At 44.7% G+C, this 15870-nt stretch overlaps 1 protein-coding gene across 4 annotated transcripts in view; it reads right to left on the bottom strand.

Annotated features, from left to right (window-relative positions):
- CDK12 (cyclin dependent kinase 12) overlaps positions 1 to 15870 on the bottom strand; it is a 369527-nt gene that overhangs the window by 339184 nt on the left and 14473 nt on the right. For all 4 annotated transcript variants that reach the window (XM_077459478.1, XM_077459482.1, XM_077459479.1 and 1 more), the window contains exon 2: positions 10208 to 11086. In XM_077459478.1, coding sequence (XP_077315604.1) covers positions 10208 to 11086 — 879 coding nt within the window. The remainder of the gene's footprint in view (positions 1 to 10207; positions 11087 to 15870) is intronic.

Raw genomic sequence — 15870 nt, 5'->3', positions numbered from 1 at the left:
AGCAAAAAAATGATGATATTTACATGCCAGAATAGGCCCAGTATTGAAGTGGTTAAGGGACCATTGAGGATGCTCCTGGCTCTACCCAGGATGGTTCCTTGGTTGCAGCTGTCTCTGCAGCTGCTCCGGAGGAGACTCCCCCCAACCCAGTTCACCAATCCCAAGAGATTCAAACCTAAATCATGTAATTTCCCAGACCTGACGAATTCCCCAACAATTTAGGTGTTTTTACATCAATTAAAGACAATAAACACCATAAATAGAAGGACTGTACCTCTAACCTTTGTACCAATCAACTTTCAGCTAAACTATTACAGAAATGGACTGATATCATTGTTAAACCATTTGACAAGGGCGGTAACAATGTTGTCAAGCCGCATGCCCAATATCAGACCATGTGTCTTGAGGTTTTAAATAACCCTACTTGGTATTATTATTATTATTATTATTATTAATGAATTTTGAGAGCTTTGTACCAATGCCTTTTGGCAAGGCCTGATCTACAGGGATACCCTTAAAGGGGTTGTAAAGGTTCGTTTTTTGTTTTCTAAATAGGTTCCTATAAGCTAGTGCATTGTTTGTTCACTTACCTTTTCCTTCGATTTCCCTTCTAAATGTTTTTTTCCTTTGTTTTCTTTGTCTTAATTTCTCACTTCCTGTTCCTCCTCAGTAAGCTGTTCAGTAAGCTGTTCAGGCTGACTAACCACCAGCTCGGATGATGGTGAGAAGTTTACTGAGGAGAAACAGGAAGTGAGATATTCAGACAAAGAAAAAAAAACATTTAGAAGGGAAATTGAAGGAAAAGGCAAGTGAACCAACAATGCACTAGCTTAGAGGAACCTATGTAGAAAATAAAAAACGAACCTTTACAACCCCTTTAATTATCTGGTCATTAAACATCCAGACTCCAACCTTCTATACCTTACACAAAACCTGCATCGACCTCCCAGAAGACCTAGTGCCTCTGATCGGATCCCTAACAGATAATGCTAGCAGATGTCTACAGTTTTTTTTTTTTAAATAACCCATGTTCTGAATCTGCCTTCATATATCCATGACACTGCAGTCCTGATGAAACATCGAGGAGATTAAGATCCCTCGGAACTCCCTGCTCGTGACCATCGATATCAAGGCTTCATACTCGAGTATCCCCCATGAGCAGGGAGTCTTGATGATCGAATCAGTTTTCCTAAAAAAATAAATAAATAAATAAAAAAAGATTGTACTACTTGGCCCCTCAATGGCCATGTCCTTAAATACTTTTATTCGTACTAGGAATTGTTTTGTTTTCAGAGAACAACACTTTTTGCAAACCCAGGGCATAGCGATGGGAACCTCATGTGCACAGTCCTACGCCAACCTCTATCTGGGGACTTGGGGGCGAAGTGTGTTCTCCAATGACAAAATTTGTCATTTATGTGCAATCCATCTTGTGCTGGTATAGATTCAAAGACATCCTATTTCTGGTATGAACAGGTCCACCAGTAATGCTGAGAGACTTTAAGTACTTGAATAAAGAGGGATTCCACTGGAAACAAAACTATTAAAAGCCAGCAGCTATAAATACTACAGCTGCTGACTTTTAATAAATGGACACTCACCTGTCCCAGGGTCCAGCGATGTCGGCAGCCGAGATCGACCGATCGGCTCTCGGTTGCTGCCGCTGCCATTCTAGGTGAGGGAATCAGGAAGTGAAGCATTGCGGCTTCACTTCCTGGTTCCCTACTGCACATGCGCGAGTCGCGCAGCGCAATAGGAATGCTCCGCACTGTCTCTGGGAACCGTATGCGTCCCAGCAGACAGCGTGGCGGGACAGAAAACAGCATAGACTCCCATGGGAGTCTATGCCCGGAAGTGGGTGCAAAAAACTGTCTTAGACAGGTATCTGCACCCCCTTCCCCCTGAAAGGTGCCAATTTTGACACCGGAGGGGGGGGAGGGTTCCAATGAGCGGAAGTTCCACTTTAGGGTGGAACCCTGCTTTAATATTAATGACATGAATCTACATTTCACCTATGTTCATGATACAAAGATCCCCTTTCTGGATCTTATGATCATCAGAAACTCAGATGGGACCATTGGCACTAATCTATACCGAAAACCTACAGCTGACAACACTTTGAGGCACCCCTCCAGTGCACATCCTAAACCTCTTGTGCACAGTATTCCTTACGCATGTATGCAGAAACTGTGCAAGAGAGGAAGATTTCCACACACAGGCTGTTCTGCTACGTGAACATTTGCTACTTAGGAGGTTACTCTCACACCAAGCTGAGGAAAGCTTTTAACCGAGCTTTAGCTCATACAAGAACTTCTCTGCTCCATGACCCTCCACAACCTAAACATTCAGATACTGTTAAGTAGAGGTTGACCGATATATCGGCTGATATTTGGCGTTTTTTTAATCGGCATCAGCCGATTGTGCTGATAAAAAGGGCGATATATCTTCAGTGTGACTTGCAAATGACTTCTGTAATAGAAGTCAATGCAAGTTGCCAGAGTCTTCAGTGAAGTGACTTGTTTCCTCTCTGGGCAGACTGCCAAGAAAAGAGCAAAGAGATACAATGTTTACACTTATGAATGAACTGAGCTCTGTGTGTAGAGTTCTCAGTTTAACCATATAAAGACTAAATCTTTCCTGACAGTTGTTGCTTACAAGTAAAAATCCTGTATTTTCTGCTAGAAAATCACTTAGAACCCCCAAATATATATATATATATATATATATATATATATATATATATATTTTTTTTTTTTTTTAGCAGAGACCCTAGGGAATAAAAATTTTTTTTTACTAGTAATGGCGGCGATCAGCGATTTTTATTGTGACTGCGACATTGTGGGGGACCCATCGGACATTTTTGAGACCATTGTCATTTATACAGTAATCACTGCTATATAAATGCAGTGATTCCTGTGTAAATGACACTGGCAGTGAAGGGGTTAACCAGTGGGTGGCAGCATAGGGGTTAAGTGTTCCTAGGGGTGTGTTACTAACTGTGGGGGGGTTGGGCTTTCATTTAGTGAACACTGATCTCTGCTCCAATCACATGGAGCAGAGATCGGCGTCACTAGTTGCTAGGCAGAATGGAGAAATGCTGTTTACACGGCATTTCCTCCATTCAGCCGTCCCGTGAGACGATCGCGGGTATGCCCGCGGCGATCGAATCCGCGGGTCCCGCGACCGGACTCACGGGGGCCCCGACCAGCGCGGGAGCGCGCCGCCGACGCCGCGCTCCCGATGGCAGGGCGGCATTGAAGATTGGACGTACCTGTACGCCAATATGCCTGCCCGTGCCATTCTGTCGACGTACATCGTCGTGCGCTGGTCGGGAATCGGTTAATAAATGTTTAAATGTAAGAAATTTGCTGTATCACTTATTACTTAAGGCTGCTTTCACACTGGAGCAGGCAGGCGTTGACGGTAAAACGCTGCTAGTTGCTTTACCGTCGGTGCTTCACCGTCATTTTAGCGGCACTATTCGGCTGCTAGCAGGGGACTTATAACCCAGCTAGCGGCCGAGGAAGAGGTTAAATACGCCCGTGAAGTTCCGCTGCCAAATCACATTGCATGCACTTCAGCAGTGATGCCCATTCATTTCAATGGGCTGGAGTGGTGGAGGAGCGGTATATACAACACTCCTAATGTGCTGCTTGGAGGACGTTTTTTAACATCCTGCCAGCGCATCACCTCAGTGTGAAAGCACTCTAGCTTTCACACAGACTGCAGGGGAGCCGTTTTGCAGGAACTTTACAGGTGCTATTTTTAGCCCAAAAGCACCTGAAAAATGCCCGTGTGAAAGGTGTCTGTTAGATTTTATGAGATGAAGGGGGGGGGGGGGGACATTATTTAAAAATCGGCCTAACATATCGGCCCAAAAAAATTGGCATTATAGATCGGCCATCGGCCTCCACGATTTCTAAATATTGGCATTGGCCAGGGAAAAACCCATATCGGTCGAACTCTACTATTAAGGTGATTAACAGATTTTTGTCCCATCATGGCCAGCTACATGATGTTTTATCCAAACACTGGCACTTACTAACAGCCCACCATATTCTCCAGAAACATGTCAGAAAAACTCTGGTCTTTCAAGAAGCCATCTCTATAAAAGACCACCATTGGCCGTCACATTGGTCTTTACCATAGGTTAAAGCCCCTGGCAGTTAAACTTCTAGCACTGGAGGTGGTACCTCTAGATCCCGGGGGGGGGGGGTGATCTCAGCAAGGCCAAAGGCCAAAGCAATGTAGCAAATAAAATATCTCTGCGCCAGCCAATTAGATACAGGGAGTAGAAAGCTGCTGTTAATATCTATATGTGATAGTGCTGCGCAATATAGAGGGGAAAAGATAAAGGAGGGAAGAAAAAAGGTAGAGAAAGGAAAAATGCCCAGAGTGAAAAGACTAAAAAGGGAAAAGGAATCAGTGAAAACAATTTAAGATAAAATGTGAAGTTGTACTACCAAACACTCCTTCAATGCAACATGAACAGTGAGTGTGAATATCAGATATATATAATCAAACGAGATTATATCGAATAATAATAAAAACAAAGACATGGAAGAATATCATACAAATTATTACCATGTGCAGTGCATAATTTGTGATAAGCCAGCAATAAGGAAAAAAGTGCAGAGTGCCAAAACATATCCGTGCAAACGCTGCAAACTATATAAAAACTTCACAATCAATATATTGAGCAGAAATTAATTATCTGTGCAGTCCATATAGATAAATGTGCAAACACTGCAAAAATTTCAAAGGGCAACGCAAAATATAAAAGTGTAAAGTGCCAGTGCTCCGAGTCATCAAGTTAAGTGATTATGGAGTTCAACAGTCCATAAAGATGAATGTGCAAACACTGCAAATGCAACGATCAAAACAGGTGCAAAAAAAAAAGCACCTGAAAAAAGTCCTGCAAGCAGCATCTTTGGGGCGGTGGATGAGCGGTGTATACACCATTACTCCACCGCCCCTGCCCATTGAAATTAATGGGCAGCTCTTCGGCTATGGCACTACACAGCCACATTTAACCCTTTCTTCAGCGCGCGCGCATGTGTGTCCGTTTGTGCGCGCGCGCGCATGTGTGTCCGTTTGTGCGCGCGCGCGCATGTGTGTCCGTTTGTGCGCGCGCGCGCATGTGTGTCCGTTTGTGCGCGCGCGCGCATGTGTGTCCGTTTGTGCGCGCGCGCGCATGTGTGTCCGTTTGTGCACGCGCGCGCATGTGTGTCCGTTTGTGCGCGCATGTGTGTCCGTTTGTGCGCGCGCGCGCATGTGTGTCCGTTTGTGCGCGCGCGCGCATGTGTGTCCGTTTGTGTGTCCGTTTGTGCGCGCGCACAAACGGACACACATGCGCGCGCACAAACGGACACACAAACGGACACACATGCGCGCGCGCACAAAATGTGTGTCCGTTTGTGCGCGCGCGCGCGCATGTGTGTCCGTTTGTGCGCGCGCGCGCGCATGTGTGTCCGTATGTGCGCGCGCGCGCGCATGTGTGTCCGTATGTGCGCGCGCGCATGTGTGTCCGTATGTGCGCGCGCGCGCGCATGTGTGTCCGTATGTGCGCGCGCGCGCATGTGTGTCCGTATGTGCGCGCGCGCGCATGTGTGTCCGTATGTGCGCGCGCGCGCATGTGTGTCCGTATGTGCGCGCGCGCGCATGTGTGTCCGTATGTGCGCGCGCGCGCATGTGTGTCCGTATGTGCGCGCGCGCGCATGTGTGTCCGTATGTGCGCGCGCGCGCATGTGTGTCCGTATGTGCGCGCGCGCGCATGTGTGTCCGTATGTGCGCGCGCATGTGTGTCCGTATGTGCGCGCGCATGTGTGTCCGTATGTGCGCGCGCATGTGTGTCCGTATGTGCGCACGTGCGTCCGTATGTGCGCGCGCGCGCGCGCGTGTGTCCGTATGTGCGCGCGCGCGCGTGTGTCCGTATGTGCGCGCGCGCGCGCACGTGTGTCCGTATATGTGCGCGCGCGCGCACGTGTGTCCGTATATGTGCGCGCGCGCGCACACGTGTGTCCGTATATGTGCGCGCGCGCGCACACGTGTGTCCGTATATGTGCGCGCGCGCGCACACGTGTGTCCGTATATGTGCGCGCGCGCGCACACGTGTGTCCGTATATGTGCGCGCGCGCGCACACGTGTGTCCGTATATGTGCGCGCGCGCGCACACGTGTGTCCGTATATGTGCGCGCGCGCACACACGTGTGTCCGTATATGTGCGCGCGCGCGCACACGTGTGTCCGTATATGTGCGCGCGCGCGCACACGTGTGTCCGTATATGTGCGCGCGCGCGCACACGTGTGTCCGTATATGTGCGCGCGCGCGCACACGTGTGTCCGTATATGTGCGCGCGCGCGCACACACGTGTGTCCGTATATGTGCGCGCGCGCGCACACGTGTGTCCGTATATGTGCGCGCAGACGTGTGTCCGTATATGTGCGCGCGCGCACACGTGTGTCCGTATATGTGCGCGCACGCGTGTCCATATATGTGCGAACAGCAGCATATGTGTGAACAGCAGTTTTCAGCTCTCTCCACAGATTCTCGATTGGATTCAGGTCTGGACTTTGACTTGGCCATTCTAACACCTGGATACGTTTGTTTGTGAACTATTCCTTTGTAGATTTTGCTGTATGTTTGGAAGATAAATCTCCGTCCCAGTTTCAGGTCTTTTGCAGACTCCAACAGGTTTTCATCCAGAATGGTCCTGTATTTGGCTGCATCCATCTTCCCCTCAATTTTAACCATCTTCCCTGTCCCTGCTGAAGAAAAGCAGGCCCAAACCATGATGCTGCCACCACCATGTTTGACAGTGGGGATGGTGTGTTGAGGGTGATGAGCTGTGTTGCTTTTACGACAAACATATCGTTTTGCATTGTGGGCAAAAAGTTCGATTTGGTTTCAGCTGACCAGAGCACCTTCTTCCACATGTTTGGTGTGTCTCCCAGGTGGCTTGTGGCAAACTTTAGACGAGACTGTTTATGGATATCTTTGAGAAATGGCTTTCTTGCCACTCTTCCATAAAGGCCAGATTTGTGCAGCGTACGACTGATTGTTGTCCTATGGACAGACTCTCCCACCTCAGCTGTAGTTCTCTGCAGTTCATCCAGAGTGATCATGGGCCTCTTGGCTGCATCTCTGATAAGTCTTCTTGTCTGAGCTGAAAGTTTAGAGGGATGGCCAGGTCTTGGTAGATTTGCAGTGGTCTGATACTCCTGCCATTTCAAAATGATCGCTTGCACAGTGGAGCAGTGGGATGTTTAAAGCTTTGGAAATCTTTTTGTATCCAAATCCGGCTTTAAACTTCTCCACAACAGTATTACGGACCTGCCTGTTCCTTGGTCTTCATGATGCTCTCTGCGCTTTCAACAGAACCCTGAGACAGGTGCATTTATACAGAAACTACACAGGTGGATTCTATTTATAACCATCAGTCATTTAGGACAACATTGGATCATTCAGAGATCCTCGCTGAACTTCTGGAGTGAGTTTGCTGCACTGAAAGCAAAGGGGCCGAATAATTTTGCACGTACCACTTTTCAGTTTCTTATTTGCTAAAAAAGTTTAAATTATCCAATAGATTTCGTTCCACTTCACAATTGTGTCCCACTTGTTATTGATTCTAAACAAAAAAAATGTGCGTCTGTCTATGTGCGCGTGCGCGCATGTGTGTGTATGCGCGCGCGCGCGTCTGTATGTGCGTGTTACTTTTAATTCAGACACCCCCCTCCATTCTTGTACCATCAGAACTGCCTTTGTGGGGCTTGCGTGTGTGATAGCAGCTAGGACTGCTGCACCTCTGAAAAGCAATCCATACACAGAACGATTTTCAGAGGCATTTGAAAGGTGGTAAAGAGGCATTATGCTGCCTCCTCACCACCTGTTTTAAGCCCGTAAATGCAGCATCAATATACCACAACTGTGCAATCCACACAGTTGCGGGGTAGTTGCAGTGCAGGCCCATTCACCCTGGGTACACCCCCAGCTGCTCCCTCTGCAGCTAAAGGGGGAGAAGTTGGGGGTGGTAAAAACAGCTTAACCATGTGGTTTTACTGCCCCTCCAACAAGCCCTTGGTTCACATCTGCATGGCTGCATGTAGGGCAGACCATGCATGTCAATGGGCTTCCCTACCCACAAAAATGCAGGGAAAGAAGCCCCAGAGCTTTTTTTTATTTTCTTTTTTTTTATTGCACTGCACCAAAAGCACCCCACGTTTCCAATGTGTGGGGTACCATTAAGAATTAACGGTACCCCTAAAGAGCAGAGCATTGGTCTGTGTGTCGGGAACGAGCAAAACAAAGGCAAGAGAATTCTTGTTGGGCAGTGTATGAGTGCTCGGACGACCGAATTTTAACGGTTCAAAGAATGTCAGGCAAAATGGTCGACCCTCACCCATGTTCACTTTATCAAATCTGGGCCTCTTTGAAAAAAGTTTGGACACCCCTGGTCTAAATTGTCATGCCTCTGAAAAAAGTTATCCGCATTGAGAAGGCTTTTCAGAGGCAATAGGACGCCTCCTGACTGCATGTTTTTAACACTAAGTGTAGCAACTAACAAACTGCAACCATGTATTGCATACAAATGAAGAACACTGGCGGAATGCCCCCTGCTAGATGCTTGAATGGCTGGTCTGCCCAGTGCTACATGAGCAAAAAATGTTTGCCATGGGCACAATGACTATGGCAAGTAAACACCCTCTGTTGCCTTTGCTATGAGTAAAGCATCGTACAAGGGGTCAGATTTTCAGACAAAAATCCATCCATTTTTTTGTTGCATTCTAGTCATGTTGAAAGTGAAGAAGTTACTCACCATATGAAAATTTTCATACAACAGAATTCAAACTTCAGAAGTGACGTAATGTGTTGAATAGTTTTGTATGTATGTATTCTTTCGTTTCTGAGCATGCGTAGTCTTGCTCTTACGACTTTTTTTTGGATGAAAACTGTACTGATTAAAATGAAAAATCGCACGTTGTGTTTATGTCCGACAAAGATTTTATAGGCTGCACATCCAGCTTTTGTCGTATAAAAAATTTAAATCGGCTGTCGAGAGGAAAGCACCGCACCAACGATCCAAAGGTCTGGCCTCTGCCGGACCTTTCAGCTGGGAAACTCAGAGTGCATGTGCCGCTGAAGTCAGAGGCTGCATGCAAGGGGAATAGCTCCTAAACCGTACAGGTTTGGGAGATATTCTTTTTACCTGCAGGTAAGACTTTAGTAGAGGCTTACCTGTAGATCAAAGTAGAAAAAAATGGGTATACAATCGGTTTAACAAGTAAAAACGAGTCCTAATGTAATATTCTCAACTTTTCAAACGTCTTACAAAAAAAAAAAAAATAACACCCGAAAGCATTGTAAAACCACATACTCCACATAACTAATGACAATTAACATCATATAAAATAACTGTTCAATGGATGTACATGTTCCGTTAGTGAAATGCTGCTATATTAAAGTAGAACTAAATGCAAAACTCTCTTTTCCATTTTGACTTTTGTAAAAAGGAAGGCTCCAACCCCCCAAAAAAGAAGCGATGGAAAATTCCTACAAGGTAAAGGAATCCCTGGTCATCAATGAGGACACTAGTAATAGGTACAGATTTACTGTTACTGTTTTTCACTTTCAGTAAACGGAGAGAGTGAATATCCCTAACAGAGCAAAGACAGCACTTTATTGAAAAGTATGACTAAAGGCAAAAGATTTTATTTATTTTTTTCATTTCTGAATAGAGGGCCAAAAAGGTTTTCATGAGCCAGGCAACCAAGACATCTAAAACTTGCCAACTAAAGGAGATCTAATGAGAAAAAAAACCTCTTTAACGTGTATTAAATAATTTGATAGATTTTTACATTTATGCTCCCTTACTCACATTTACTACTTCTCATAATAATGTACACCATACAAAGATTTTGCATAAACCATATTTTCTGCTCAGGCATTTGTTATGCTTCCTCATAATACATGCCTATAGTAGTAGTCCTCCAATTTCAATCTAGTTCAACTTCATGCAGGTTTGGAAAATCAGCTTGTGATCAAATGATTGCAAAGGATGCTGAGCAAATTTGCATTTCCTAATATAAAAGCATATCAAAAATCCTAACCTGCAAACTGCCCTGAAGGAGACTTAACAACTAGGAGCACTACAGAGCTGACATACAATCTCTACCCATTCAAAGCAACAGTACAAAAAACAGGTACTCACCTCTCCATATGATCCTCTCCGGGCAGTAAAGGTGGCAGGGGTAAATTAGGAAGTGTTGAAGTTTTCATATGTGGGATAGCAAGATTAACAGTTGAAACTGGCTTAGTAGAAGAGATAGCTGGAGGCTGTGTATTTGCCTGAGTGGATAATGTTGAAGAACGTGTATGGGTGGAGGATGTTACTGAGGCAGCCACGGTGATAGAAATAGAAAAGGTTGACAAAGTAGGAGTAGGTGGCAGAGGAGGTGGAGGTTGTACAAGTACAGCTGGTGAAGGAGGAAGAGGAGGAAGCGGAGGAGTTTGGGGAGGTGGAGAGGAAGCAGGTAAAGGTGGCTGAGGAGACTGCACAGGAGGCAAAGGAGGTGGTATATCTTTGTCCTTCTCTTTGTCTGTCACTTCCTCCATTGGTGTCAAGATCTCCTCTTTGACAAAAGCAGCTCTACCATCCTTAACTCCTGATTGTTTCACATCCTTCACTGGTAAAAGTAGCTTCTTCTCATTCTCCTCAGACTTGACGGAACTAGATAATACCTTTGCATCTACATTTGTTACCACTGACAGTTCTGTATCAGACACACACTTGTCCAGCTTAAGATTTTTGTTTGCCTTTTTGGCATCCATTGTTGGGAGCCCTCTTCCATCTCCAATCTCTTTTTTTATCACTTGACCTCCTTTAGAGTCTCTACCAGCTGCCGCAGCAGCTAGTGCCCGCTCTTTTTTCTTTCGGCTCAGTTCAGCACCCAAGCTGGAGTTCAATGGCAAGCGGGCAGGTGAAATACTGGAATGGCGACTTTGGGACTGAGACTTTTGTTTTTTACTACGAGACGAGGAGGATTTTCTTGAGTAGATAGGACTGCGGCTTCGGGATTTGGCAGACTTCCTATACAAACAGAGACTATAATTAAAACTCTTCAATACAGAAATAAAATAGAAATACAGCATGTAAAAGGGTTTAAGTTTCCACCTTACAGTGATTGTAAACTTTATTTTTTTTAAACATGTAATACTTACCTGCTCTGTACAATGATTTTGAACAGTGCAGCCCCTGTACTACTCTTCTCGGGTCCTCCGTCTGCACTTCTGGCTGTTCACCACCAAAGCAAGTCACTTACACATCATCAGATCGAGATTGGGCTGGAGTATAAGAGTGGGCGGGGGGGCTGCACTATCAAAGAATGCATTAAAGGTAAAAAAAAAAAAGTTCAGCCTTTATAACTACTTTATATTTAAGACTCATACAAAATTACCCGTGAAAAATAATAACTGACCTGTATACAAGGCTGTACAAGGTTAAACAGGTTACATGGTCAAAAGAAACATGAGATTTTCATATGGTGAGCAACATAAATTAACCAGCCCCCTTCTTTTGAGGACCGATCACGCACTGTATTAATTTATAACAAGAATAGTAAACAGTTTACTATGCTTCAGCTTATAAATGAGCAGGAAACTGTCTCCTGTTCATTCAATGTGCAGTGCACTTGAGGCTGCAGAAAGGAACTGGGTAATGTGTTTCCATAGTCCCTTTCCCCATCTCAAAAGATAGACTACATCGGTCTGGACCCATGATATCTCACCCCCTCAAACAGTCTTTTGAAAAAAAAAAATTCTCTCTCTCTCATATATATATATATATATATATATATATATATATATATATATATATATATATATATATATATATATATATATATATATATATATATATATATATATGACTTAAAAAGACGAGAGGCGCATTATGGTCATCATAGGTATACCTCAACTATGAGAGACAAAATGTGGAAATAATTCCAGGCAATCACCTGATTTTTGAAACAATTTATTTACAAATTATGGTGGAAAATAAGTATTTGGTCACCTACAAACAAGCAAGATTTCTGGCTCTCACAGACCTGTATCTTCTTTAAGAGGCTCCTCTGTCCTCCACTCATTACCTGTATTAATGCCACCTGTTTGAACTTGTCATCAGTATAAAAGACAGCTGTCCACAACAGTCACACTCCAAACTCCACTATGGTGAAGACCAAAGAGCTGTCGAGGGACACCAGAAACAAAATTGCAGACCTGCACCAGGCTGGGAAGACTGAATCTGCAATAGGCAAGCAGCTTGGTGTGAAGAGATCAACTGTCGGAGCAATAATTAGAAAATGGAAGACTTACAAAACCACTGATAATGTCCCTTGATCTGGAGCTCCACGTTAGATCTCACCCCGTGGGGTCAAAATGATCACAAGAACGGTGAGCAAAAATCCGAGAACCACACGGGGGGGGGGACCTAGTGAATGACCTGCAGAGAGCTGGGACCAACGTAACAAAGGCTACCATCAGTAACACACTACGCCGCCAGGAACTAAGATCCTACAGTGCCAGATGTGTCCCCTTGCTTAAGCCAGTACATGGCAGGGCCGTCTGAGGTTTGCTAGAGAGCATTTGGATGATCCAGAAGAGGATTGGGAGAATGTCATATTGTCACATGAAACCAAAGTAGAACTGTTTGGTAGAAACACAACTCGTCGTGTTTGGAGGAGAGAGAATGCCGAGTTGCAACCAGAGAACACCATACCTACTGTGAAGCATGGGGGTAGCAGTATCATGATTTGGGGCTGTTTCTCTGCAAAGGGAACAGGACGACTGATCCTTGTACATGAAAGAATGAATGGGGCCATGTATCGTGAGATTTTGAGTGCAAACCTCCTCCCATCAGCAAGGGCATTGAAGATGAAACGTGGCTGGGTCTTTCAGCATGACAATGATCCCAAACACACCGCCCAGGGAACGAAGGAGTGGCTTCCTAAGAAGCATTTCAAGGTCTTTGAGTGGCCTAGCCAGTCTCCAGATCTCAACCCCATAGAAAACCTTTGGAGGGCGTTCAAAGTCTGTGTTGCCCAGCGACAGCCCCAAAACATCATTGCTCTAGAGGAGATCTGCATGGAGGAATGGGCCAACATACCAGCAGCAGTGTGTGACAACTTTGTAAAGATTTACAAAAAAAGGTTGGACCTCTGTCATTGCCAACAAAGGATATATAACAAAGTATGAACTTTTGATATTGACAAAATACTTATTTTCCACATTTGCAAATAAATTCTTTCAAAAACCAGGCAATGCGATTGTCTGGATTTGTTTCCACATTTTGTCTCTAATAGTTGAGGTTAGAGCCGCACAATTAATCGCCAAGAATCGTTATCGCAATATTTATTAGAATTCTCTGCTCTTCTGACAGCACAGCCATCAAAAAAGAAAGAAAAAACTGGGCAGTCTGCCAAGAATCAAAAAATTATTTATCAATTGAACTTAAATATAAACATTGTAACAATTTGTCAATGCAATAGACTTTGTGTGCAAGGGAAAAAATTGTAACCACTTAAAGTGGTGTTCCACACACCAAAAAAAAAATATGTGGGAAATTTTTTTTTTTTTAACTCCCCTCCAAATGCCTGTTGCTAGGGGCTCCCTCGTAGTCTGCCTCCTTCAGGGCCTAGGCTCCTGACATCGCTTCCGCTCGGTGCAGGAAGGGCTCAGCTCCGCCCCCTTACTCCCATCAGTCATCTGGGACACATGGCAGGTCCCAGATGACTGCACGGCACTCCTCGCGCATGCGCAGTGGGTGCCCGGCTGTGAAGCCACAGCCGGGTGCCCACAGTTGCAATGCCGGCATCACATTGAGTTCCCCTATATCGCTGGACCCTGGGACAGGTAAGTGTCCGATTATTAAAATCAAGTTAAGTTTTTTTTATTTTTTTTTTTTGGGGAAACTCCTCTTTAACCACCATTTTGCTGGCTTAAGACCAGAGCACTTTTTGCGATTCGGCCCTGCGTCACTTTAACTGACAATTTCGCGGTCATGCAACGTGGCTCCCAAACTAAATTGATGTCCTCTTTTTCCCCCCCACAAATAGAGCTTTCTTTTGGTGGTATTTGATCATCTCTGCGGTTTTTATTTTTTGCGCTATAAACAAAAAAAAGAGCAACAATTTTGAAAAAGAAAAAACGCATGAATTTTTTACTTTTTGCTATAATAAATATCACCAAAAAATATATAAAAAAAAAATTTCCCCCTCAGTTTAGGCCGATACGTATTCTGATACATATTTCTGGTAAAAAAAAATTTAAAAATCAAAATAAGCATTACTGCCATTATGGCATTTTTTATACATTTTTTTTTTTTTTACTAGTAATGGCGGTGATCAGCAATTTTTTTATTGTGACTGCAACATTATGGCGGACCCATCGGACACTTTTGACTCATTTTTGGGCTCATTGTCATTTAAACAGCAATCAGTGCTATAGAAAACGCACCGATTACTGTGCAATACTAGCAGTGAAGGGGTTAACCAGGAGGTGGCAGTATAGGGGTTAAGTGTGTCCTAGGGACGTGTTTCTAACTGTGGGGGCATGGCTGTGTGTTTTACAGATCACTGATCTCTGCTCCAATCACAGGGAGCAGAGATCAGCATCACTTGTTGCTAGGCAGAACAGGGAGATGCTGTTTACATTGGCAACTCCCCCCCCTTCTTCCTCCCCGTGAGACGATCGTGGGTGTCCCCACGGCGACTGAGTCCACAGGACCCACAGTCGGACTCACGGGGGTCCCAACCTGCGCGTATGCGATGGCACGGCAGCAAATTCAAAGGGACGTACCTGTACACCCATTTCCCTGTACGTGCCATTCTGCCAAAGTACATTGTTAAACGCTAAGGCTGGGTTCACACTGCTGCGGGGGGAGATCCGGATGTGATTCGCACCCGCACTGCAGTGCAAATCACATCCGATCTCCGTAGCGATGCGAGTTCAGCCATACAGATAGTACGGCTGAATTCGCATCGCTCCCGCAGCAAACTCGCACGGGACCCTTTTTTTGGTCCGCAACAGAATCGGATCGCATGGGGGTTCACACCATGCGACTCGATTCCTGTGCGAGTCGGCAGATCGCACTGCGATATGCGGACGGATCTGGGGGTGTCATTAACATATCATTGACACTCCCAGCCGTCCGCATAGGGCAGTGTGAACTGCCGACGGGAGTAATGTGATGCGGGAAAACGCCGCGGATTCGTGGCGTTCCCGCATCGCAGCGGTGTGAACCCGGCCTAAACCTTTTTCTTTGTTGGTTTCAAGTTAAAATTTATTTATTTTTTGCTAGAAAATTACTTAGAACCCCCAAACATAATTTTTTAGTAGACACCCTAGAGAATAAAATGGTGGTTGTTGCAATATTTTATGTCACACTGTATTTACGCAGCGATCTTTCAAAAAAAAAAAAAAGAAAAAGAAAAAAAAACACTAACCAGTAATGTTAGCCCTTTTTTTTGTATAATGTGAAAAATTTTACGTCGCAAGAATCTTTAGAGAATCGCAATCTTTTGTTCTAAGCAAAAAACGTGATTCTCATTTTGGCCAGAATCGTGCAGCTCTAGTTGAGGTATACCTATGATGACAATTACAGGCTTTTCATCTTTTTAAGTGGGAGAACTTGCACAACCGGTGGCTGACTAAATATTTTTTTGCCCCACTGTATATTTTTTTTTTTTAACATAGACCCTAGAGAATAAAATGGCGATCATTGCAATATTTTGTCACCATTTGCGCAGCAAATTTTGGAAGAATTACTTAAATAAATAAAATTAAAAAACAGTAAAAAAGTTAGCCCAATTTTGTTGT

This window comes from Lithobates pipiens, unplaced genomic scaffold, assembly GCF_037356315.1.
Source record: "Lithobates pipiens isolate NorthernLeopardFrog02 unplaced genomic scaffold, aLitPip1_a1.2 Scaffold_28, whole genome shotgun sequence".
In the NCBI taxonomy this organism is placed as follows: domain Eukaryota; kingdom Metazoa; phylum Chordata; class Amphibia; order Anura; family Ranidae; genus Lithobates; species Lithobates pipiens.
Note: the sequence above shows the minus strand (reverse complement) of the source record. Positions and strands in the feature narration are given on the sequence as shown.